The sequence below is a fragment of the Pholcus phalangioides genome, unplaced genomic scaffold, assembly GCF_987345545.1.
Source record: "Pholcus phalangioides strain wild (caught in Gottingen) unplaced genomic scaffold, Ppha-v1.0 ptg000017l_1, whole genome shotgun sequence".
Lineage (NCBI taxonomy): Eukaryota > Metazoa > Arthropoda > Arachnida > Araneae > Pholcidae > Pholcus > Pholcus phalangioides.
Window position 1 is genome coordinate 40,166,022 of NW_028301610.1, and position 26,596 is coordinate 40,192,617.

The window sequence follows — 26,596 nt, forward strand, 5'->3', positions numbered from 1 at the left end:
ACATCTCTCTTGAGCACTACAATCCTCTCTCAAAAACAGCGGAATCTCATTAAAAGGAGTCACCTGATAAGCATTAAATAAAATTCATAGAAAAAGGGCAATAATTGTAATAACTAAAGTACAGCAACCCCTTGTTATAGCACATGTCAGGAGACAAAAGTGTAAATAAAAGTGTGTACAGAGTAAATATACCACTTTTGGCCATACTAGACCTGTTTGTCTAGTATTTAGCCTGTGACTTGATATTAACCAATAAGATGCATTCTTACACCTTTAACAAACACTATTTTATCATTTAACATCTCATTGGTTAATTTATTCATAACATGTGACTTGCAAGAAGAGTAAAAGCATGAACCTGTAGTATGTGATCACAAGTGTTAGGTTTTTGTTTAGGAGCAAGGTTTTACAAAATTTACCACTAGGCTTGCTTGCAGAAATGTTTTTCTTCTAAAAATAATTACCATTAATAAGTTTTAAAAGATAAGCTTTCTTCCTATTCTAATTTCATATTTAAATTAGTTATTTTTGACAATTAATCATAGGTGGTCAAAACTGGTGTTCAAAATTTACTATATGTACCATTTTTTGGCCATGCAAATGGCCAAAATTGATGCAGTATATGTTCCACTTTTGGCCATATGATTCATTGTTATGGGTTTTTTTTATCAAATTAAATTTATTTAAGACCATTAGATAAAATGAAAGCAGTTAATTTAGTATTGTTTTTTTACATAGTAGTAGCCCCAGTTAAGAAAAAGGCAGGCAATATTTCAGTCAGAAAGATGTTTTCTACATTCATCCACAAAATCATTCATTCCACATTTATCCACACTTAATATATAATACTGATGAGACTTTCCATCAGATTGAGATTTTTTTTTTCCATCTCCTTAAGGCTTCCTTGTCCTGGCTCCAGAAGGGGAAAACACTTCCACTAAATGAACCTGACAAAAGTGATGGGATGAGTTTATGTGCATGGACTGCACTAATTTCAAGGATGATTCTGATAAATTTAGCGATGAATTTGATTAATCACTATGTATTTTACGAACCAAATTAAATATTTTTTTCTGAATGCATTCTTTTAAACTCAAATTTCAAGTTAAAAAATAATAAATAGTGGAGATACAGCTCCACTCTTATTTACCTGAGTCCAGGACCCAGGCTATTGGCAAAATCTGCATTCCCCTTGAAAAAAAATTAAAGTATGGTTCCTCCCTCCCCCCCCCCATCATTTACTGGTATCCCTGTGAATCAAATAATTTCTAAAAACATGTTCAATACAAAAGTTCATTGAAAAGGCATTTATTTACCAGCTTATAACTAGATTATTTTAATTTTATAGTCTAGTACTAGAGAACACGTCCCATGGGACATATGAATAAAATTTTTGTCTCCTTTCCTGAAATTCCGGGTACTTGACAAGCTATAGCACATCAGCGGTATCTCTGAAAGAGTTTGATTATTTGCTTAGTACTCATTAAAATGTTTGTTGAATAATATGATATTAGAGTGGCCAAAACTGGTACATAGATGTGGCTGAAACTGGTGTAGAGGTGGTCAAAAGTGGCACAAATTGATTAATGATTTTTAACTCAATCTATAATATTATGCAACAAGATTTTATAATTAACAGCAAACCAATTAAATTTACTAAATAACAGTGTAGGTATGACTAAATAAGCGTGAATCAGTCATCTACTACTAATTGTTCATTTCAAATTTTCATCTAACTGTGGCCAAAAGTAGAGATCTACCCTACTGAAAATGCAACATAATGGAACACTTTATCAAAGTTCTAATAAAAGCTGCAAAATACCTGAATGTGAATTATAACGAGGCACAGTGTAATGAAAGGATACCAAGGATAGTACAATCATTATCTAAAAATCAATTCCATGCATGTTAGTATTTTGATGAGAATAAATTTATTTTGTTCTCGTATTATCAATTAAAGCAAAAATATGGTGGTTCACAACTTTTTAAACAGTTTGTGACAACCTTATTTAGTTTGCAGATGAGACTACATCAAATTGTCTATGCACTAAAGAAAAAAAAAACAATTACTGGTAGAGCTCCCTCAATCTCTTCTAAATTGAAAGGCTTTTTCTTTTTTTTCTTCTTCTTCATACCAGAAAAGTCATCGAAATCAAGTGAAGCATCTTTCAAAAAAAAAAAAAAAAAAAAAAACACAAACAAAAAAAAACATTAATTGTTAAATGTAATTAATGTTACTTTTTTCTTTAAAAAAATTAAACTTACTGACTCAGATCAATTTTGAAATTCAGCAGTCATAAATCTTCATTAAAAATTTAATATAATCCATATTCATAAGTGGTTTAACTAAAAAAAAGTTCTGGTAGGAATTTGACTAATCAGATTAGAGATGGGATGCATAGCGATTTGGCCAAATAATAACTAAATATTGTTAACTTTGTGGCCAAATACAGAACTTTCTTAACTATTTAATGGCCCAACATTCCATAAATTGCATATAGTTCTTATATGCAAAAATATTAGATAAAAATTGATTCAATCATTTCTGCTTTTTTTATCATATATGGAATACAATTCAAAATATTTTTTGAAACAAGGTTGGAATTTAAGTTAATATGAACTTTTGACAAAATTTTGAAATTTAACATTTTTTGGGCCTTTTTTCTGTATTTCGATTAAAATTCACCCAAGTTTTAATTTTGAAGTAAATTGAAAATTATTTTGTGTGTCTTTACCACTGGATATATCAAAGTAAATCAATTAGTTTCTTTATACTGTTACACATTAGCATGCTACGTGTGTTCAAATATGCATGTTCCATTCATGGAACATAGGCGCTTCAAGAGAGTAGAACTTGCTGCCAGAATGTAATGTGTGTGTTGGGCTGCTTCAATGTTCTTGTTTCAATCACAGTTTATTTATTGGAAGTCATCACATGCAAAAGAGTATATGGGTAAGATTAGATTTCAGACAGAAGAATGAGCTGTTTGGGTTGCATTGCTTACATTGGGTGCGTTTCTTTTTTATTCACACTCTTTCCAATGGTAGTTAGTCCACTAGTTAGTCAAACTGAGATATATGTCAGTTATCCGCTGTTGAACCTACTTTTTACACACCAACACCTGGTCATATATTGCCATACGACAATTTCTAACCAATTGAGTTGGGTGGGAAATGAAGGTGCAATCTACCAGTGGCCACCCCAGGCTCGATAGGTAAATAATTTGTTTCTGATGTTCTTTGCCCAGATTTGAATCTGTGGACCTTGACAGTAACCTCCATAGTGGAAGATGATCATATTGCCACTCAGGCGCTCCGCTGTTGAACCTGGGTCGAGGATGAAAAAACATTTTCAAAAATGATCTGGTGACAAGATCTCTAGCAGAATGTTGGATAAATTTTGTGATGATGAGGATAAAGTGTTAAAACCTTTTGAAGCTTGTTCTTCAAGATGATTCAAAGGTTACAAATACGATGATTTGGTGTGTACAATAAATTTTTCTGAGCTGAGGTGGAAGTTGTGTTGCATCAAATTATTACACTCATGAACCATTGGCCTAAATGAAAAGATAATGGATAATTTGAATCATGGACAATTCGAAGTCAGAGGGGGAAAAAATCATTATTTTAGTATCAGCAAATGCAGACAGTTGGGGAAAAATAGACAAGCAGTCAGACGCAACGTCTGACTAGTTGCTTCTATCAACCAATTCATCCAAACTTCATTATCCTGGGCTATTAATAAATCTTTAAAAATAAGTTAAAAAATACTGACATTTCTGAATTTAGACAAACAACGAGTGCTATTTTTTTTTACCTTAATCTCTGGCTTGAACAGCCATACTAACACTCTGTCCGCTGAGCAACATGTAAGGAATTTTAAGGTCAGTCCTAAAGATAACCCCAAGTATTTTATGACAACTTGTAATAAAAGACAAGCCATTCTTTCTTTGAAAATGGTACCCTTTGTATGTCAAAATGTATTTCAGAATTTAATTTGCTTTTTGCATTGGATTTATTGCTCAGTAACTCAGTTGAAAAAAAATTACCAGTTTTTATAGTCGGAAACTGGCAAACTACATATCTAAATTTGTAAAAAGATTAACCATGCTGAATTAATCTGCCAAAATTGTTTGGATGACAAGTGAGCAATTTCAGAAATGACTGTCCGTATAGAAGGAATTCAAAATGTTAATTTGTAAATTTTTAATTTTATTTATTTTTTTGATAATTTAATGGTAATTGTAACTACTGGACCGCCGCCTGGCAGTCCAGTGGTTAGGGAGCTAGCTTCTGACTGTGCAAGCCTGGGTTCGAATCCCGGGTCGGGCATGGATGTCTACTGACACTAATAAATTCCCTGGACAGATCATAACGATCTTTTGGGAATACGTGATGATCATTAAAAAATAAAATAAAATGTTTAACTGTCTAAATTATCCAGCTGTATAATGTTAACATATTACAACATTATACAGTCGGAATACATCAGAATTGTGTACCACTTGATATCAATTGTGTTGTTCTATGTCTGGAAACAGATTTCTTCTAAGAAATTCTGATGCAAATAGATTTCCCTAATACTACGCAAATGATTAGCAAAATTTGGGAAACATTGTTTCGTAACTGATGATCAGTAGCTATTTCCATAAATCAGGCTTTGGGCATGATCAAGAAATTCTAGTGATGCTGATTTCAGAACCGTGAAATAATGTAGCAACTAAGGTCAATTATTAATCCTATATGAATATTGATGATTAAGTTGTAATTTGTAGTCATTTTCCAGATCCAGTACAGATTAATTGGGATAATCCATATTCTGGATAATGCGAACTTTTTTTGTTGTTCCTTGTCATAATTGCACCTCCACCCCCAGCAAAACCACAAACTTCATATATAAGTACATTAGAAACAACATGCGAGTTTCTTTTCTGTACAACGCATTATTCTTGTATAGAGATACGTACAAGTTGCGCAACACATGATCACAATTCTCTCTCTTTCATCACCTGAGACAGACAATAGAATGTCACGTTTTCATGCATGTGCGAATGAAAACCCTTTTTGGATATAAGGTGATAGTGTTTAACCAATAGGAGGAGTTTCCACAAACTTAGTGTGAACACACCACAAAGTTTTCGTCAGAGAGTGATTGGGGCTGTTGAAAATGTAGAGCATCCTCCCTCTCGAAAAGGAAGATGGACCTTGATGATGTATACAAGGGTTAGGCATGTAAACCCAGGGGTGAGTGACTAAATATTTACTTTTTATATATTGTTTTTGAGGGTGAGTGAGAAAATGATGTGGATACCTAATAATGTAATATAAAATTTTTTATAATAAACTTTGTGCGGCACAACAATTATCTTGAGTACCTTTTCAAGCAATGTCTATATTTTAGATTCAATATGTTCGCGTATCACACCGTGCGACACCATTGAGCTTCGAATAAACCAAGTTTGACTGTATTATTAAAAGCATTAGTTATTCTATAAATACTTATTACACTTCTATAACAAATTAAGAGAGCATTATTTTAAGTACTTATTTGTTGTACTTTTTTAATTTATCAATCACTCTCTTTAGTGCGAGCATGTAAAAAAACATTAAGTGCATACAATTTATCTTATACCGAATTGCTTCTTTACTAACACTTACCTTTTGTAAGCAGAAAATTTTTCTGTTTGTAAAAACATTTGCGATTTTGCCTACTTTTTGCATAATCATGGTAATACTAATCAATGTTTATTGGGCATGAAACCATTACAGTATAGCTTGGTTAACAAAATTGTTTTCTTTTGTTTTTTTACCCAAGCTTTCGTTCTTTAATCACTTTTTCATTTCAACTTTTCTTAATTATTGATATTTGAATTTGAGAAATTCTGCATTATTTTTTTGCTATTCCAGTTTGAGTTTGCTGGGCATGGTGGCAAGATGCACATCTACTACTGTGAAGGCTGCTGTCACGGTCCCAGGTTCAAACCCGGGAAGACTATAGATAAGATATTTTCCCTAACGAGCTTGAGGCGACCACTGATAGATAGATGGTGCCTTTGTTTCCAACCTAACTCATTAATGGCAGTAAATTGTAATATAGTGATATCACCAGAGTTGGTGTTTGGTGAAATAGTTTGAGTTTGCCCATTTTTTATTGCATTCTAAATGCTTGATTCACTTCAGCATAGTAAATCTTTTCTCTTCACATTCATACTTTCTTGTGGGAGAAAGTTTGATTCTGGAAGGTTTCATTCCTATAAATGAGATGTTTATCGATTTCTGAATTAAGCAGGGCAACTGTATATAGATCAAATTATTCTGTCACATGTTTTTTAGACAAAGGTAATTACCATCATCTTTCTCTGCTACAGCTTTTGATTCATCATCATGTTTCTTCGATTCTTTTAAATGTTCATTGTCTTCATCACCACCAGCAGAAACTGAATCAGTTCCAGCTACTCCAGATTGTGGAGCAGTGTCTTCCAAGGCACTTAAAGGATCAAAAAATGGAGTTTTCTTCTTCTTCTTCTTCTTTTTCAGTGTAGGATCAAATACCTTAAAAACATAAAAAACAATCAATCAACAAAACATGGATCATGTCCAACTTTGAGTAAGATTCACGTGCCAAATAGTATCAGTAATAAAAACAGATCTCTATGAGAAACAAATTTATTTGGGTAAAAACATTAAGTTAGAGTTCCTTAAGCTACTTTTCATCCCCAAAGCAGAATATAGTGAAAACTATGATGCACATTGCAGAACAATCAGTGCAGCTGCAGAACAATTGCAGGAATAATTTTAAGAAAAAACTCTTCTTGTGTGGATAATACTATTATGGGAAATTTACTACAGACCATTTTCAGTCAGTTGAGTGCTCATTGCAGAATGCAAAACATTCTGCTTTGGGACTTATCATTATCATAAAATCGTAATTACCACACATTTTTTGTAGTTAATCTGTGGCTTATATATAGACCCACATTTAAAAAATGAAATCTGAAGCTTTTTCAATATAGATTGCAGACCGCTGCATATTATCTGCAGACTTTTTTTTTTATTGAGAAAGGTTGGATGTTGCAATAAAAATAAATTTATTATTTAATGCATTTATACTTCAAAAATAATCCACAAAATTTTTTTTTAATGCTATCAGGATAGCTATGAGTAAAAGGATCAACATCAATTTGATGTGTTGAACAAAAAAAAGTCAAGTTGGCTATGGTTTCTTTGTAATGCACAGAGGCAGGAGACTAGATACTCTAATGCCTAGAGACCTGTTCAGCTGCACAAGGTGCCACTGAAATAGGAGTGCCAAATCAAGGGTTCGGGCCAGTATCTATTTTGGTGCGAATTCCACCCCCCCCCCCCGTGATTCTTGAACAGAAAAAGAGTAAACTCAGCTTCCATTGCACTACACGACCTCTTCTCTCTTCTAGTTGCAGACCAGACTTGAGTAAATATGTAGGAAAAAAGCATGCCAATAAGTATAAAACCCAAATACAAATTTTGTATATGTGTTACCGCTATAGTGCAGAAATAAATTATTCTACAGATTATCTAGGTATCAAATCAGTCAATATTTCTTTTTTTTTTTTTAAGCCGAGCACAACTCAGGTCTATCGCCATGGCAATTTACTACCTAGTGAGTTGTGCCGGAAGTGTAAGTATGTGTACCTAACAGTCTGAGTGCGTATCTAGTGTGGTGTGTAAAATCAGTTAATCTGCAGATTAGCTAGGTAATGTGCACATTAACGGCTTTCAAGCTTTAGCGGTAACATATGCAAATACAAAAGCACAACATATATGAAAGTAACACAAAAACACAAATTCTAATTATGTAGTAACACAAATGTTTATTTTTTTGGCACTTGACTTTTTGTTCACAGTGACATTATTGAAAGTCAATAACATCCCCCAAGTAATAATCAAGTTTTGAACCCCTGAATCTATACATTTCCCACTCTCACCAACATTGATTCAATATAGCTTGCATTAGGCTATATATATTACTCTTTAATATGCCTGTTGTGATTTTTTCATGAACTAATATTTTCACATTTTTATAGTTAAAAACCAACAGTTTAATTTGATCTTGCTGCATCGACTAATTTAATAGCAATTCCAAAGCGCTGTGTAAACTTCACAATATAAAATACATCAAAAATGATTTGATAATCTAAACCAGCAGTTCTCAACTTTTATTGACTTGTGGAGCCCCTAGACTTTTTTTATTTATTTATCAAATTAACTAATTTTATTTCCCGCGAAAGGCCGTAGTCACTGGAAGTTTTCATTTAGTGCAGTTCCAGAACATTTTGTCAGCAGAGGGCTCAATGCAAAACATTCTACATTTGGGGGGGGGGGGGGGGGTTGACTATATACCCGTTGTATCCTTGCGAGAGTATAAAGGTTGAGAAATGAGAATTTAGGGCAAATAAAATAACAGAGTCTAATATTACAATCCACATGACTGTCAGTGTCACAGCCATAACTATATGCTGCCTCAGCCAGGAAAGCACACATTTTGAAGCTCCTTGTATGTTGAAGAGGGTTAAAGGGCAAAATTTGCTTCCATTCCAGAGCAACAGACCCACTCGTGTGCTCCCCCCCCCCTAGTTGCGGTGCCGGTCAGTAGGGCCTATATCAATGAATACACATTACAGCCTACATAGTAGTTGAATCATTATTGTTTCTTAAGTCAGATATTAATATCATTTAGTGACAAAACAAATTTAAACAAACATAATTACTTTAAAGTATCATTTTCCAACTTTTTGGAAATAGATTAGTAGCATTAAAATTCACACCTGTAAATTGTCAAATACACTAATTTTTTATATTTTAGACTAAATCAATGACATAAAATTGGGAAATGCATAAAATTTGACCATAAAAGATATTGGTAGAACTGAGATGTGAGGATTGTCAACATCAGTGCACAGATCAGATGTTTAGCTGCACCAAATTATAAGAGGGGTGCAATCGGTTACATTTTTCAGTGTTATTCCACGGTTAATTATGATAAACATATGGATGATCCAACAATGAAAGGATCAACATGATTACACGTATAAACGTGAGCATGTTAGCAGCGTGGTAACATTGATACTGATCATTTCTGCGTAAATGATCAATTACTTACCGATTCGTCTTCAGCCATAGTTGATTATGCACTAATTTGTTTCCACGAAACGTCAGTAAAAACACTGAAAATCAGCACCAAATTAAATTCCACACCATTTGCATCAGAATTTAGATCATACCGCTAGTAGTTATTTATTCGAGGAGAAGGGTGGACACTACCATACTCTTCGCACAAACATAATATTCTCGGGAATTCCGCATGAACTCGCGTACGCTTGAACGCTCTTGTAAGAGTAGTTGGTATTCAGCCATTCATGATCGATTTCTTCAAAAAAGAAAGATATAAGACGTTTTATGATTCGTCAATTTTAAAAAGTCACTGTTTTAAAATCAAGGTTTATTTTTGAAAAATGATAATATCTCGATTTTCTTGATGACCGAATGTATTATCACTGATTTATTATAAGTTTTGATGACGTTCTCATAGTTTCAGTCATGAACTTTTATGTTGTGATGAATTGAAATTATTTTTAAAATTTCGAGCAAATGTATTTAACACGATCAACTTATGCTATAATTGAAATGACCATATTGCATTGACAAGAATACGGAAAATGCCACTGCCGATTGTCGACAAAATTGTCATTCACTGCTTTTTTGCAGGGCCAGATTAACCATTAAGCCCAATAAGCATGTGCTTAGGGCATCAGGAAAGAAGGGGCACCACGAAAAGTTATCAAAATGTGGTTTTTTCACGTACAATTTTTTTTCCAGCATCAAGCATCCTTCAGAAAATCTTATAATTTTCGATTGATTGTATAGTTGAAGACCTTCATCAAAAGGATGGCACAAATGCAGAAAAATGAATAATGTTGCAAATTAGAGATCATGTTAATACTGAGTTTTTGGAATGAGATTTCGTGAAATTTCCGTAAAGTTAGCTTGGGACTTTTTAATTAGCATCATAGGGCCCTTTGACAAACTCAATTTATCTTATCAAAGTATCTTTTCAACACTTTTTACCAATTTTACAATCTAATTAAGAAAATCCCAATCATTATTTACTCGCAACTAGTAATGCACTATAAAATTTACGACTTATTTTCTTATTTTTATTCTTTAGATGTTCTTTGCTCCCTTTGTCTTTTTCAGTAGCTCAAAACTTATGTTGTCTAGGTACATCCTAACCTAATTCAAGTAGGTAGTGAACCTAACCTAATTCATGCTTACTTCCACCTTATTGCAGTAGAATTCTATTTTTAATTTCATCTCTTCATTATCCTAGAAATTCGCCCTGACATAACCTCTTTCACAGATCTGTGAAAGAGTTTATACCCTTTCGAAAGGGGTATACACCACACACAAAAAAATATAATCAGTAAATTTTTAATTTATGGGAAAAATTTTAATCAATATAATTTTTTAAAATTACCTTGATGTACTTAGATTTACACATATATTCGGCAAAAGGGCCGAATACTGAATAGCAGCCAAATATTCGTCCCCTCTGCAGGACCGTCTTAAGAGCATCATGGGCCCCCGGGCCAAGTGATGTTTTTGAGGCCCTACCTGGAAAATTCTTGAAAATTTCAACCACTTCTCATTTTTGTGAGGCCCCTCTCCTTTCTAGGCCCCCGGGCCGTGCCCGGGTGGGCCCATGCGTTAAGACAGCACTGCCCCTCTACACCGTGCGAGACAGTTTCGTCGCCCCTTATGGCGTATAAGCCTCACCATTAAAATAATAACAACCCCGAAAATTCCTTTATGTGTTCCCAGCCTGATGAAATGCGTCACAAACTGCTGCCTGGCAGTCCAGTGATTTGGGAGCTAGCCTTTGATTGCGCAGATGTGGATTCGGACACGTATGTCTACTAACACTAACAAATCCCCTGGACAGATCTTACGGATATCTCGGGAGTGTGTGAGGATTACGTTTAAAAAAAATCATGGTTTTCTCTGCGAATCATTCAATCCAGTACGCTCATAGTTTTAAATTTTTGATAAAAATATTTTTCAATTTTTGTTTTTTTGTGTCCGCATAGGCTACCCAGACTGGAGCCACCTTTTTGTGGTTCGATCTATAACTCCTAGAATATAGGTATAAAGACGCTTTAATTCGATCGATCGTAGAAGTAAAAGAGATACTAACAGATTATAACTCGCAAATGTATCAGAAAGAACGGGTACCCAAATGATTGTGGTTCACCAAAAATACGGTAAATGAGAGTAATATCGGCCATGCTAAGATTCAGTGGTTGCTTTTGAAACCGCTTTATGAAATCCTAACAAGCAATCGATTTGAGAAAATATCGTTAAATGTTTTAAAAAGGTTTTGAAAAAAAAGTGTAAAAAAATATAAGGTCGATCTTTTTGGGAAATATGAAAGAAAAGTTCCAAAAACTTCCAAAGGTATTCCAAAAAAATTCCAAGAGATATTATCAAAGACTTTGCAAAAAGAAAAAAGGAGGAGACTTTCAACGTTCAATGCCTAAAAATATTCAAATCATAATTCTTCCTTATAGTGTACTTCTGAAATAAAAAATTTCATATAATGTTTTTTTTTTCATTTATAGAATCAATATCGAGTAAAATATGCTTTTAGGAATCGGGGGGGGGGGGCACAAAAACCTTTCAATTGTCTAGGGCCTGCAAATGCAAACGCTTTAATCCTGCCCTGCTTTTTTTTAAAAAATAAAATTTTGGAAATGAATTGCCATTGCAAATCACAGGCAATTTGTAGGCTTGAGACAGATTCATAGATCACTCAAGTAGGCTCGTGGCACATTCACAGATCACTTAAGCGGTCTGTGGTACACAGAAAAATCTAACGGACAACGCTCCTTTCCCTCATTTATGCTGTCCCTTCCCACCTTTTTTCTGTTTTTTGAATTTGAATATCTTTGCGAATATTTCAGTTACAAGCATAGGATCTCCTTTGTGGACTCGGAAAAGACTGGGCAACAATTTTCTAGTTGGAAGTTAGAGGACGGGGGACCGTATAAAAATGTAGAATTTTTATTTTGTGGCACACTGTATTCTCACTCTTAAAACTGGTACAGGGTAATTTTTGAAAATTTTTTAAATTAGAATCATACCTCTACGACAAACGGTTGATGAGATAAAGGCCGCATTAGTAATTACAGGACACCCTGTATATATACTGTAATACTGTTTACACTAATAATATTAATTGTAAATACGCATATTAAAAGTCCGTTATAACGACATTTCACAATCAAAGGGAAGATTGTCATTGTAACGGACTTCTCGTTATAAACGAATTTGAGTTTTTTGGATTGTAGAAACATAAATGAAGAAAAAACAAATAAAAACACACTAGATGAATTTGACTTTATTTCTCCCCTTCATTTTGAACTACTTTTGCTGAAATATGGATCTAGAGTTAACTGTTTATGCACACACATAACGAAAAAAAAGAAAAAAGTTGACAGAAGCCGGAATTTTTTTTCAGTGATTTAAATATTTTTGTTTCGTTATTTTGTTCGCATTCGAATAAAATCTGAAGTTTTGTTTCGATTGATAAACTTTTCCTTTCCTTTCCATAGCAGCAGCAAAAAAAAAAAGCAAAAAACATTGCAGACTCATGCATTTTTCACTTAAAAAAAAGTCGCGAGATCGCAGCGAAAAACAACTTATAAGGCAAAGAAAATGATTGTGACCTGCGGTCTTGTATCCAGTTTTGGAAGATTCCTAGAAAGGAAAAAAAAAGGGGGGAGGGTAAAGGATTTTTCCAGGACCTACCCTACCTGCAGATAAACTTTTGTGTTTTTCCACCCCTGTACACTGGATCGCAACTTCTGATCCGTTTGGCGAGCGTTTTTCTGGCGTCTGTCGGAAGGCGCCAACATATTTCCTGGCGACGTTTATCCACAACACAGATATTCTTAATTCTACCTGTAACCAAAAACAGCAGTTAGTGTAGTGAAGGGACAATGCAAGGTTATGGTGTCGCAGGGAATTTTTCTCTAATAGGGTTGTCATTAAATGGAATAGCTTACCCCCGGAGGTAGTAAATTGTAACACAATTGACACGTTTAAAAAGAAGTATGATAAACATTTTGGGGTAAATCGAGAAGCTATTCATACTTAGAATAAGACAACCATAAGTATTCTTTATGGGCATTGTATAATATTTTATCATGTGTATATATTTTTTATAATGTTTCTAATTAAATTTTTAATTGGGTTGCTTTATTTGAAATATATGACATCCATATTTGCTATGGGCATCTTTTTCTCAGCCACCTCGCTGGGCATTTTGCCTGTTGTGGTGTTGTATTTGTATTTGTATTTAGTAGTTAGCGTAAGGGGTCTTGTGTGTGCGTGTGTCCCACTGAAACCTGGCACCCCATTTTTTCCCTCCCTTCCATCTTCATTTCTCGATGATCTTAAATTTGTTTAATTTTAATTTTAAGAAAATTTAATTTTTTTATTGCATATAATTTCTTTAAACCGTTGCTCAGGTTAAATGTGGTTCATTATATTATATTTCACCACCAATCGCCAGATGCATGGGGCTAGGGGGTGGTTCCCAAACAGTGAACGCTGGGCGAGATGAGGGTACGGGGGCGAAGCGACCCATTTCTTGGTTATTGGTTCATAATGAAAATAGATTCATTAGGAAACGAAGCAGAATTTGAGTTGTGGCAAGCCGCTGTGTTTATTGCATATCAATATCATTGTTATTATAATATATATCATTATTATGTTATATTATATTATATATCATTATTATTATATCATATATCATTATTATCATATCATATATCATTATTATCATATCATATATCATTATTATCATATCATATATCATTATTATCATATCATATATTATTATCATATCATATATCATTATTATCATATCATATATCATTATTATAATATCATATATCATTATGATCATTATGTTATATTATGTTATTATTAAATTATATATTGTAATATTAACACATGAGCAGCGAGACGTCATGAGAAAATAAAAGTGAAATGAACCCGGTTGTCTGGCGATAAGATGCCAAACGTAACAGCCGGAGACACACTTTACTGGAAGAAATCACCTCTCATATCGCGTGAGCCTGGATCAAAAGTTGGGGTCTCAGGGGCTAAGGGTCTTTACCCCAGAGGTCTCAACATTTCTTGAGTCGCGAGCTCTGCCTATACGCATACCCATCTTAGAACGAAGAGCATCCCTTACGACAACTTTGACAGACGCATGCTTGAAAACTGCATAATTATAATCCTCAAGTGCAATTTTCACTGGGTATTTAATAGTAGCGTTGATCAAGTGCTCGAGAGCACGAAAGCGGACGCGAGCATTGAGCACTCTTGGCGCTTCGAGGAGCACTATAGTGCTAGCGAGCAACAGGTTGAAGATGAATGTCCTATATAGGTAAACAAGAAGATAAGGCCACGCACATAGTGCGGCCAGCAAGAGGTACGAGAGTGTATAATAGAGACTGGTGACGAAATTGTATTGTTTTTTTCTACACCGCCCATACACGAGAAGCGAGGTGATGGAGAGAACGAAGTGCACAAACGAGGTGCGCACCTTGAACAAACCTGTTTGTTTTCCCCTCGGTCAGCTGATTTTCATTATCCACTGATTGGTCCGTCTCTCCTCTTTTTCCCCCTTCCTGCGGAGGGATCGTCATCATCACATCCTTATATTTCAGAATCCCTCCGGTCATTTTCCCTATTCTCCTCCTCTACCATGTGTGTGTGAGGACATCTCTCAATTCTTGTAACTCTACTTAAGAGCAACCGAAGATACAGCATGTGGTTCTCTTATGTATTGAGGTACTGATCTTAGAGGAGGTATAGAAGCTATATATGTTACTGCCAAATCCCGAAGTGAGGCCAATTCACGACGGAGCCGGGCCGGCCACTTCACGAATTGGCCATGAGTTTTGGCCAAAGTCCGGATTGCAGAAATGATTCGGATTTGGCCTCCCATTTCGCGAAGTGGCCGGAGATCCCTGGCTGAAGCTCGATGTGCTGATGTAAGACGGCCTGGTAGGAGCCAAATCCATTTTTGAATCGTCATCGTGTGATACATATCTACAGGGTGTCCTGTAAGTGCTAGCGCAGTCTTTATCTCATCAACCGTCAATCGTAGACGCATGATTCCACTTTAAAAAATGCTCAACAGACGTTTCATAAATTACCCTGTATCAGTTTTGAGAGTAAAAATACAGTGTGTAACAAAATAAAAATCTACATTTTTATACGCCCCCCCCCCCCTGTGCTCTAACTTGCAAATAGAAGGTTGTAGTCCTGTCTTTCCTGATGCCAACAAAAGAAATTCCATGTTTCTAAGTGTAATATTAACAGAGATATTCGAATTCAAAAAACGTTCATGCGGAGAAACACCGTTTTACACGCATTTAACGCCGTTCTTTCCCAAATAGGGCGCTACATTGGTCTGAGCAGTGTCAGTATATTGAAACTACTCAGACCTTTGTTGTGATGACCTATTCTGATAGACGAATTCCATTGAAACTTGGTATATACGCTTTATGGACCATGGAAAAAAGAAAATGCAATGAAAAGCGCCACTTTTCAACTGGTTGCTAAAAATTGAATTAATTTTTTATTGTATAAATTTCTCTCCCATGGTCCCATTAAGATATCCTGAAAATTTGGCCGTGTTCGGATGAGTAGTTTCTGAGAAAAGTTATTCACAGAGTTCGGGAACTTTGATTATAATCACCCTATATATATATATATACCGCTTTTATATAGATTTATTTCAAAATAGATTTTTTCATAATAATGACATAATTTCTCAGAATGCTCAAATACATGTATTAAACATAGTACTGTATTCAGTAGTTTCGTTTTAAAGGGAACGTCTTTTCTATTCGATGGAAGGGATTTTTGTTTAACGGAAAACAAATTTCTTTGGTTGTTTCTAGTGCTTTTATGGTGTGAAAAATACAAAATCAAAACAAAGAGAGAGCATGAGCCCCCAGGACTAATTGACTTTCCAAAGCAAAGTTAACGCAATTAGTCAAAAATCGTAATTGTTTGAATTAACTGTAATTAGTATAATTTAAATTCAGTTTTAATTAGAATTCTTACAATGTCGGTGCGGTAGTTCAACGGTATGTTGATTACTTACTATCTGAAAATTATGTATAGCAGAGTCCTTGTCACTTCCATGTTTGAGAAAACACCAAGTTTTCTATCTCTCGGGCACTTACGCTTATTTGCGTTTAAATAGGATTGGGGGGGGGGGGGGTCCCACAGAACACAGCTTCTAAGTTTACGGATATACATGAAACAATGCCGAAATAGGTACTGAAGGTAGAAAAAATTCCAAAAAGTCATTTTTATAAAAAAGTTTGAAAAAAAAAATGAGGAAAAAAAAGAAAAAAAAAAAAAGTTTGAAAAGAAAAAGAAGAAGAGACATTTATATGGTATTTTGCTTAAACTCCATGGACTCCAGTTATTATATTCCATCTATAACAATAAATCATGTATAACGATACTTTTCTCCGGTCCTTTCAACATCTCGGACAGTTTTAAAGTTTCAATGTATTGGTAATACATAAATTCAAATGAAAGATCATCCCTCGGTATGTTAATAATCCGTCGAATTGTTTCAGACATTTTACTGGTCATTGGGTTTAGAAATATTAAGAAATGCTGCTGTATTGAACTTCTTCTCATTCGAATCTCTATCTAGCTTAGTTACGTCTGTTTTTAAAACGCTGCTCAACTCCTCAACTACGTAAATAGCCGAAGATATGTTTCTGTCTCTGCGAAAGCGAAAAAGTATTTTCTTAATTTTTTGGTGGACGATAGATGGCAATCAAACCCAGTCGTTGTATGCATTGAATAAAATCGGAAAAAAGAGAGGGGTGCAGTACAAGCGAACCTGTCTGAGAATAAGGAAATAATGAAAGAAAAAACAAATAAAAAATATATATACTCGATTCCATTTATACGTCATTTTTCAAGAATTTCATCTAAAAAAAAAAAAAATTAAAATCATCAGAGGATGATTGAGAAGGACACCAAGGCCATCATCCAAAAGCTTTAGAGCAGTTTAAGGGTTAACTTGAGTTAACCCTATTCCCCAAACTTTTTGTTCTAGATATATCGCCTCCTTCTCCAGAAATTTTTTTCTCTCATCGTCCCCACAACTCAAGCAAACCCATAGGATCCTACGGTATACCAGTAGCTTCTACCACCCCCGAACCAACCGGAAAAGACTGATTTATACTGTACGCATATCCGTATACTACCCCGAAGGGAAAGAAATTTTTTTTTATATTCCAAACACCATCCTTTCCCTTCTGTTATCAAAATTTAAAGAAAAACTGACTTCGCCCTCTGACAGTTGATCTGACAGATTGTGGCGCGGGGGATATATTCTTAGGAGAAGAAAACTTACAACGTATCTGGGCTTGTGATTGCTGAAATAAGAAGGTTTAAAGGTGGAGAGAGAGAGAGAGACGTATCTCGTAATTGCCGAAATGCAAAGTACAGCCAAACCCCGATTTAACTAATCAAAGAAACCGGCAAATTTTAAAAGCTACCTACTTTGGGGTTGCTGTTACAACATATTTCTGACAACAATTGAAAAAATATACATATAAACTTAAGAATAAAGTCGCAGTGTATGAAAAAATTACTTGATAGAAGTTTGTTTGGTACGTTCAACATTTTAATCAAATTCTGTCGAAATTGTCATGTTTTTCGCTAACCGAAAAATGCTTTCTCTTCAGATGGCCCGTCATCCTTTGCTTGTGAAGGCAGAGCACAAACTTGAAGTAACTTTATTTTTTTACTGAGAATCTGAGCATGCGGACAGCACAATGTTTTAGTATCGATGTACACCAATTGGACACTGAAACCTTCCCACATATACGCTGAATAGCTTTATCGTATGTATCCTTCACTCAAAAAGGAACAGATTCCTGCTTCCCCTTTTCTTGTTTGTCTCTAAAGAACAGCTGAAGGCAGGGGCGGTCGTAGGGCAGTGCGACCGGTGCAATTGCACCGGGCGCCAAATGAGAAGGGGCGCCGAAACGCGTTAAATATACATCGCTAGAAAAATATCTTTAAGATACGTATTTATAAAAAAATAACTATAAAATATGCATGAAAAATGACCGAGATGAGAATTTTTTTTTCAAAAAAAAAAAAAGGTTTGAGTGTACATAATATTACGGTTATTTTTCGAAAAAAAAAATAATTGATGTGCAGTGCACCTATATACATACAGTACATAGCCATTTTGGTCAGGTAAAAATACACACTCTCTCTCTTGAGCTCTTTTCGTTTACCCCTGCAGGAGATTTTTGGGGAGAAGACGAAATTTCTTGGTGTGCTGTAAAAAATAAAAGTAATGGAGTAATCGCCCTCGGCCACCCAATTTTTCTACTAACGAGAGCAAATGTGTACCTGTGTTGTAGGGAATTGTACAGGAATTGAAGGTGTCTTCTAATGTGGGAAAGATTTTGAGCCAGAGGCCTTTCATGCCTTTTTTTCCCGACTTGTATTACTTTTATTAGAAACGAAGAATGGAATTTCCAACACAGTACAGTATTTCGAAAAAAACAAAAAAATTGAATAAATAAAAACTATGATTATAGATGACCATTTTAAATAGGGAACCGGCACTTGGGCCTCAATCCTACTTGTCACACGAGAAGAAACAAAAATGTTCTCACACGAAAAAACCCATGCACTTTAGCGCTCCCGATCACTGGCCAGTCTCCCGAATCGCCAGACTTTCCTATTAGTTCAACCAGTGGCAGCTCGGTGTGCTCTAGAAGGGCGTCAAATCTCTAGGACCACCTGGGGACCTACGATGCCTACTATAACATTGCTCGGGTACCTAATACTACACCTCGCAATTCACCTACGCCTGGAAATGGGCACAAAAGCAAAGCGTTGGTGCTTCACTCTGAACAACCCCTACGCACAGGACTACCGGGAGGGGGCTGGCTTGACGATTGCGAGAGTTTCATGTGCCGGGTTGTGCAAAGTGAGTCCGGTACCTTTCATTACCAAGGATATGCTATCTTCAATAGAAAAAAAAGACTAAGCCAGCTTAAGACTATGCACACCGGGTGTCACTGGGAAGTGATGCGTGGAACGTTGCAAAACAGCGTTTCTTACTGCTCCAAGGAAGAAACTAGCGTATCACCAGTTTACACACTGGGTGTTCCTGAAAAGTATAACACTATGATCGAAATACAGCAGTATGCAGTCCGGGATGCAGTCCTACGATAAATTCTTTAGCGTAAGCGCTAGATTTCATACTTTCTTTCAAAGATATGCTATGCTATATGAAACCCCCAGAGACTTCCAGACCACCTGTCTGGTATTCTGGGGACGCCCTGGTTCCGGGAAATCAGCACAAGCAGCACTCAACTATCCTGACGCCTATCACGAGAAACCACTCAGAAAAACTATTTGGCCCGGGGGCCCATGATGCTCTTAAGACGGCCCTGCCCCTTCCCCAGGGCCGTAGCGTGCTTACTCGAGGGCAGTCTTTTCTTGGAGTCTCCTTGAAATGGTTATGCTCAGAAAAAGGAGTTACAAGCGCCCCTCCCCCACTCATTCGGCTCGTCGCACCGCCCAAGATGCCTCAGATTAGTTACGGGCCTGTCCAAGTTGCAGGGCCAGGTGCTTTAGCTGGTGTTTGCCTGCCCCTTCTGTTTCTTAGTACAGGGTATGAAAGGGATAATTTCAAATGAAGTTCATGAGTTTTATAGATATGAAAGAAATCATTCAGAAATATCACTTCAATTTAACCACTTTTATTATCATCTTAGCCTGTATGTGATGCGTGCTGCACTACACGAAATTCACCATGAAACTCAATTAAAATAAGCATAAAGAAGATAGATCCTTCGTGATGAGTATCCTGCATAAGTGTGTGACGTTTTCCTTTTTTAATGTTTTTAAATCTCTTAATTAAATCAAACAAGTTGGGTTTTTATGCTTGTTCACAAGTTAAAACGCAGGAATCCCGTTCTAGAAGTTTTCCGAATTCTTCGTTCCTTAATATCCATCCAAGAGTTGTGGGGGGATGGGGACGATCACCACACCAAGAGAGTCTGATAATATGGTAGAATGAATCTGTCCCGTATTTTACGGGACAGTAATGACTAGCAAAAAATGCTTCCTCTGACACATCACTCTGGATTCGCGCCTGGGGGGGGGGCGCTGATTAATGTTTTTGCACCGGGCGCCACCAGTTCTAAGACCGGCCCTGGCTGAAGGTCAAATCCTGGGAAGTGAAATCTTCGGATTATGGTTATGAGTGACGAAACAAGAAAAATAAATTAGAGATATAGGAAGGAAACAGATATTTTTTCGATATTATGCTGAGGTGAACACGGAAAGGAAAGCCACCTGGTCTCTGATGGACTCGAGCCCAGGCAGTCTTGCAAATCGGGCAGGAGGATGCTACCATCTACACCACTGGAGACACGACCCTGCCTTCCTTATTTCATGCATTGTGGCATTAGGAGCTGAAATATATCTGTTTCCTTGATGTAATGGGCTGAGAAAAAAGCCGTCTCTCTCTCTACCGTCCCACCCGGGGCCATTTGAAACTAAGAGGGGCTACTAATGCCTCTATTTCAGCGCCTCATTACAGTGCGTGATATGATGAAGGCAGGGTCGTGTCTCCAGTGGATGGTAACACGATTTCCCGGTTTGCAAGAGGGCCTGGTTTCGAGTCCCGGCAGAGAACAGATGCCTTTTCTTTCGGAGCTCACCTGGGCATAATATTCAGAAAATATCTGTTTCCTTGATATATTGGTCTGAGAAAAAATGCAGTCTATCTCAAATTAGGGATAGTTCGAGAAAAATTCGTTACATCGGGGGTCCTTATTCATTAAACAGGTGTTTGAACTTTATTTCACTCAGAATTTCAGAAAAAATTTTAAATCTGGGTTCGTTAAATCGGGCCCCGACTGTATTAAGTTAGGTGAGACATCTCATAATTGCCACTGAGAGGGTTAAAAACAAATCCTTTGACGTAAATCTTTATCTTCATTGCCACCTCGGATAATTTTTTTTTGAAAAATAATCAAATACCACTTTGAAACATATAGCTGGAATAAAAAGCTAGAAGAGTTCACGAGTAGAATAAGCAAGAACAGTCTAAGCTTAGTCAGTAAATTTTTATACTAACACTGTGGCTAATAAAAGTTCATCAATGTGGTGCGCTACAACTGAATACACCGAACAGTCCATTATTGTCCTGAAGTTTCACTTTGAAATACGTGGATTAGAAAAGAAATCAATTTGTACTAAAAGAATAAACAACATAAAGTGTAAGTGAACAAAATGGCTTTACTCTGTGCAAAGACCGAAAACAACATAGAATGAACTACATAGTGCATAGAAATCCATAATGGCTAAGAGGAGCCAGAATCTGCTCTAGAGAGAACCCGTTAGATTCCCCAATTTTCTACACTCTTATATCTCCGGTAACATCTACCAAGAAAGAGAAGGCAATCGAAATCACTCTGAGAAACATAACATTACCGACGGAATCAAAAAGACTCAACGACCAAAACTTCTGTTGCTAGAGATCGCTTAAAGGCCATTGTATAATTGCCACGTTCCCTCCTCATTACCAAAATCCCTTGTTATTAGAGCATCTGGAAAGTCTCGAGAATCGTTTGGGCTTTTTACTAGCATTTTTTTTTTCACCTGGGATACCGCGCAACACTAAAGGTAACAACTAAATTCCAAAAAGATCTCCTGTGTGTGTGTGTGTTTCTCAATCCTTTTAAGCTTATTGGACTGAGTGCGTTTCGCTATAGCGTTTCGTTTTGTTTCTTTTAGATTCTTACGATTTCACATCCGAGTGCTTTTATGCTGGTAGTAAAGACATACTTTGGACTAAAGTTCGTCGCTATTCTCTGTGGGGGGTTTTTTTTATATCACTGTACAAAACCATGTTCAAAAATACCCTTGGCACACAAATAAAGATTACTTAACTCGCTAGGCTATGAAGTAAAGGAGAGGATGTTGTCTCAACGTGTACCAGAGATAAATTGAATTTCTTATCGAAGGCTAAATTAGTTTTTGTGATTCGGGTTTGGTACGTTTTAAAATGCAATCAGATAGATTAACCAGTCATCTGGACAATTAATTTCTCCTTTCCCCCCTTTTCTAAAAATTTGAAGCGAATGAAATATATTTTTTCCTGTGAATATTTTATAAATATTAATTTTTTATGAATACATATTGAAACTGACTTCATTATGTTTTTAAATCATCAACAAAAAATTATGATAATTGAAGTCATTACTAATTAGTTTTCAAAAACTGAAATAATTATCGGCAACGATGAAAATAACGATGTAAAACGATGAAATTCGAAAATCGGCAACGATGTCATATTCCGTCGTAGCCAGATGACTAGTTAAATGGCTTTCTAGATAAGAAAATTTAGGATTCCAAACGTTTCGTCTGTAATTGAGGTAGAGAAATAGGGTGACATTTTTCTGTATTTTCACGTAATTTTGACCATCCAGATTTTTTGTAAAAAAAATGTCTCGTTTTTTCACGTATTTTAAAAGAAGCCTTCACGTATTGTTTCTTTTCGATTCTTTCGATTTCACATCAGAGTGCTTTATACTGGTACTAAAGACATACTAAAAGTTCGTCGTTATTCTCTGTGGTTTTTCTTTTTTTGATGGCAATATCACTGTACAAAACCATGCTGAAAAATACTCTTAGCGCACAAATAAAGATTACTTACGGCCGTATTCGCCAACACTGTTTAAACTACAATCGCAGGTGAAAAGATTGAAGACTGAAACCAATTGGTTAAATTGGGACAACACGTTCTCAAGTGTTATGCTTAAAGAAATAAAAGATTCTCTCTAAGTATTATTAAATAAGTGTGTGTGTGTGGATTCCACTCCAGACATTTCACATGTCGATCAACTAACATTTGTTGCTAGATATATTCAAGGATGGGAATCTGTGGAACGTTTTTTAAAATTCATTCCAATATTTGATCACGGTGCCGAGGCTTTACTGTCATAAGTTTTCTCGACAAGAACGAAATTCCGCTATCAAACAGCCGAGGCCAATCGTATGATAACGCGTCAAATATGTCTGGACGATACACTGGGTTGCAAGCACGCATCAGAGAGCTTAATAAATTTGCTATTTATGTCCCTTGTGCTGGGCACAGCCTGAATTTGATTGGAGTTAAAGCGGTAGAGAGTTCTCTGCAATCTTGTAAAATTTTTTGGCTTCATTCAGGGCCTACATTCATTTTTTCCGTCCCGACGCATCGGTGGAATACTCTAGTTTCATCATTAGGAAAAGAGCATGCGTTCTTTGATGCTAATTGTTTCTATTGCTGTGTACTATCACCTTTTAAAGTTTTTCCCATCTTTTCTGAATCACCCTGTAAAAATCGAGAGACTAGGCCAGTGAGCGACCATAAGAGAGAAAGACCAGATCAATGAGTTACCTAGAGAGTGATGGACCAGATTAGTGAGTGACCTAAAGAGCGACAGACCAGGTTAGTGGCCGACTAAAAGAGTGACCTTTCGAGCGAGGCACCAGATCAATGACTGATAAAAAGAGTGACCTTTCGAGCGAGGCACGCACCAGATCAATGACTGATAAAAAGAGTGACTTGGACAGCTAAGGAGCCAGGTTAGTGAGTGACCGAAAGAGTGACCCAAAGAGCGAGGGACCAGATCCATGAGTGGTCAAATGAGTAACCTGGAAAACAAGGGATCCGGATCTCATTTTCACGAGGACCTTGGGCCGTCCCCGGATGGGCCCATGCTTTGAGACGGCACTGAAAACACTGCGAATATGCGAGATCAATATTGACATTTATAGTCATAATTACCATAATATAATCTATAAATTATCAAAATTATCTCTCTCTGAGTTTAGTAAAGTTATGAATTAAAGTAAGCTTTTTTTCCTTCTTCTTTGAAAATAGGGGAGGGGGGGGGGGGCTTTTTCATAAAAAAAAAGTCAAAAAGAGCAAAACTATGAAATTTTCCGATTTCGTGTCGTGATCAGCACGTATTCCCAAGAGATCGTTACTATCTGTCCAGGGAATTTGTTAGTGTTAGTAGACATCCATGCCATTATCTTCTTTAGCTATGATACCCGACGCTTGCCCGGATTTTCTTCAATTACTGGGAGGATCGAAAAAGTGACAAACCATTGTAAAGGCATATGCATGTCTGAAACGCAATGTTAGGGAACCACGGTAACCAAAGTAAACATTCCGAAAGTAATTATTGAGGCCCAGGAACCATTATTGCCCGATGGTTTTTCTCCCATTTCGGGCATTTGCCCAGCTCTGACGAACTTTTAAAGTAGCCTATCGTTCATGTCGGTCCTGTTTGGTATATATGTTACCGCTAAAGTGCAGAAATCAGTTATTCTACAGATTATCTAGGTATCAAGTCAATTAATTTGCAGATTAGCTAGGTAATGTGCACATTAACGGCTTTCGAGCTTTATTGGTAACATATATGCAAAATTTGGCGACGATAGATTTAAAATTGTAGATTTGTACAGAGAACATACACACAGACACACACACACAAAATCAATTTTATATATATCGATATGAATGTGAAAGTATGTATGAATGTTTGTTCTTTATACAAATCCACACTGTTGATCGTATCACTCCAATTTTTTTAGGATTCTTCGCTAATGTGTGCAAGGAGTAAGCATATTCCCGCCAAAAAATATTTTATCAATTATTTTTTATTACAGAAATTTCTCAAACCTCCCGTTTTCCCATGTTTTCAACCAGATGAAATTTTTTTCCCCCAAAATGTTTTCTATACAAAAGATGGGCATTTTAATGGGTTTACCATTGCAATTTGGATTTTAAAAATCGGTTAACAAATAACGGAGTGAAATAGGTTTTTGTTCCACACCAAATCTTAATTTATGAGTACAAAAATGTTGCTGCGATCAGTGTACTTTTTTTAAAAAACAAGTGATGCATTGTGATCAGTGTATTATTTTCTGCTGTGTTATGAGCAAAAATCAAATACAATAACGTGAATAAATCTTTAGTGTGTATTTGAGTACTTAGGCGCCGGAACGTAGGGGCTGAGGCCATTTGAGCTCCCCCCACAATAAATTTTGCAAGAGAGCAGAACCCCCTCCCAATAATTTCTGAAAAAACAATGGAATGCACATTCCTTCTCCTGTGTACGTGCTTGAATCACGGATTTACGGGACGACCAGAAACTTTCAGTCCCCCAATGTTTCCTTCATATCAGCGCCCCTGTTTGAGTATAATCTTTGGTTAAAATATAGGATTTTTATAATAAATCCACGAAAAATTTAGCGTCAATTTCCTGATTCGTGACACATTTTATCATCGACAGACAAACAACACAAAGTTAGGCTTCTTTTTTAAAACGGTGACATTTTGTATTTAAAGCCCTTTTTTTGTGAATTCTTTGGATGTTCTAGGTGTGCCACCACACAACTTGACCCTCAAAGTCGGAGCACGCTATAATGCTTTTAAAAAATTTGGAGACACCGAGACTCTGCGAGAAGAAATTGTAAAATTACATCATTGAACCAACGATTCTAACTAGATGTGCCAAAGGAGAAGACATCTTCATTTCACGAATCCCAATTATCACTGAAGAGAAATGTCATTCACTTGCAAGCGATTACAGTTCCCGATTCGTTTAGCGTTTGCCACGGCAATCAACAAAGCACAAGGCCAGTCGTTAGCTGTGGCAGGTATCAACCTACTTGAGCCCTGATTTTCACACGGACAGGCTTTACGTCACCTGTTCGTAATCCCAAAAATTTGTACACCTACACACCAGCTGGAGAAAAAAATTACCAAAAGCGATTGCCTGAAATTTTAAATTAAAATTAATTTTTTTTACTTGATGCAGAATGTTTTTTGCTTACAAAATCTACATATATAAAATTGATTTTCTGTGTGTGTGTGTATGTTCTCTATACAAATCTACAATTTTAGATCGATCGTCACCAAATTTTGCATATATACCAAATGGGACCCGACTTGAACGATAGGCTACTTTAAAATTTCGTCAGACCAGGGCAAATGCCCCAAATGGGCCAAAAAACTGTCCGGCAACAATGGTTTTTGGGCCTCAACAATCACTTTCCGAACGTTTACTTTGGTTACCGTGGTTCCCTAGCATTGCGTTTCAGACGTGTATATGCCTTTACAAGGGTTTGTCACTTTTTGAATACTCCCAGTAATTAGACTTTTTGAATAGACGTCAGAATCATCATCAGTAGAGCCCAGAAGTTTAGGCACTAAAAATGGGCAAAATAGGCAGGCAAAACGGCAATAAAAATGCCTAAAATAGGCACTAAAAATCATTTCTAATTTTTGGAAGGAAGAAAAAATAACTGAAAACAAAGATATTAAGGGTCCAAATATATACTACCTGAAAAATTGGTTGCACTTAATCCGTCTATTGTTTTAATTATAGTCTATAATAACTGCACTATTATC

At 36.1% G+C, this 26,596-nt stretch overlaps 1 protein-coding gene across 1 annotated transcript in view; it reads right to left on the bottom strand.

The window, feature by feature from the left end:
* The window catches only part of LOC149073062 (eukaryotic translation initiation factor 2 subunit 2-like), a 30,370-nt gene extending 21,043 nt beyond the window's left edge, over nt 1–9,327 (bottom strand). The window contains exons 1-3 of the mRNA XM_089246120.1: nt 9,140–9,327; nt 6,348–6,552; nt 2,071–2,165 (exon numbers count right to left, since the gene is read on the bottom strand). Coding sequence (XP_089102246.1) covers nt 2,071–2,165; nt 6,348–6,552; nt 9,140–9,157 — 318 coding nt within the window. The 5' untranslated portion in view covers nt 9,158–9,327. The remainder of the gene's footprint in view (nt 1–2,070; nt 2,166–6,347; nt 6,553–9,139) is intronic.
* Nucleotides 9,328–26,596: the final 17,269 nt, after the last annotated feature.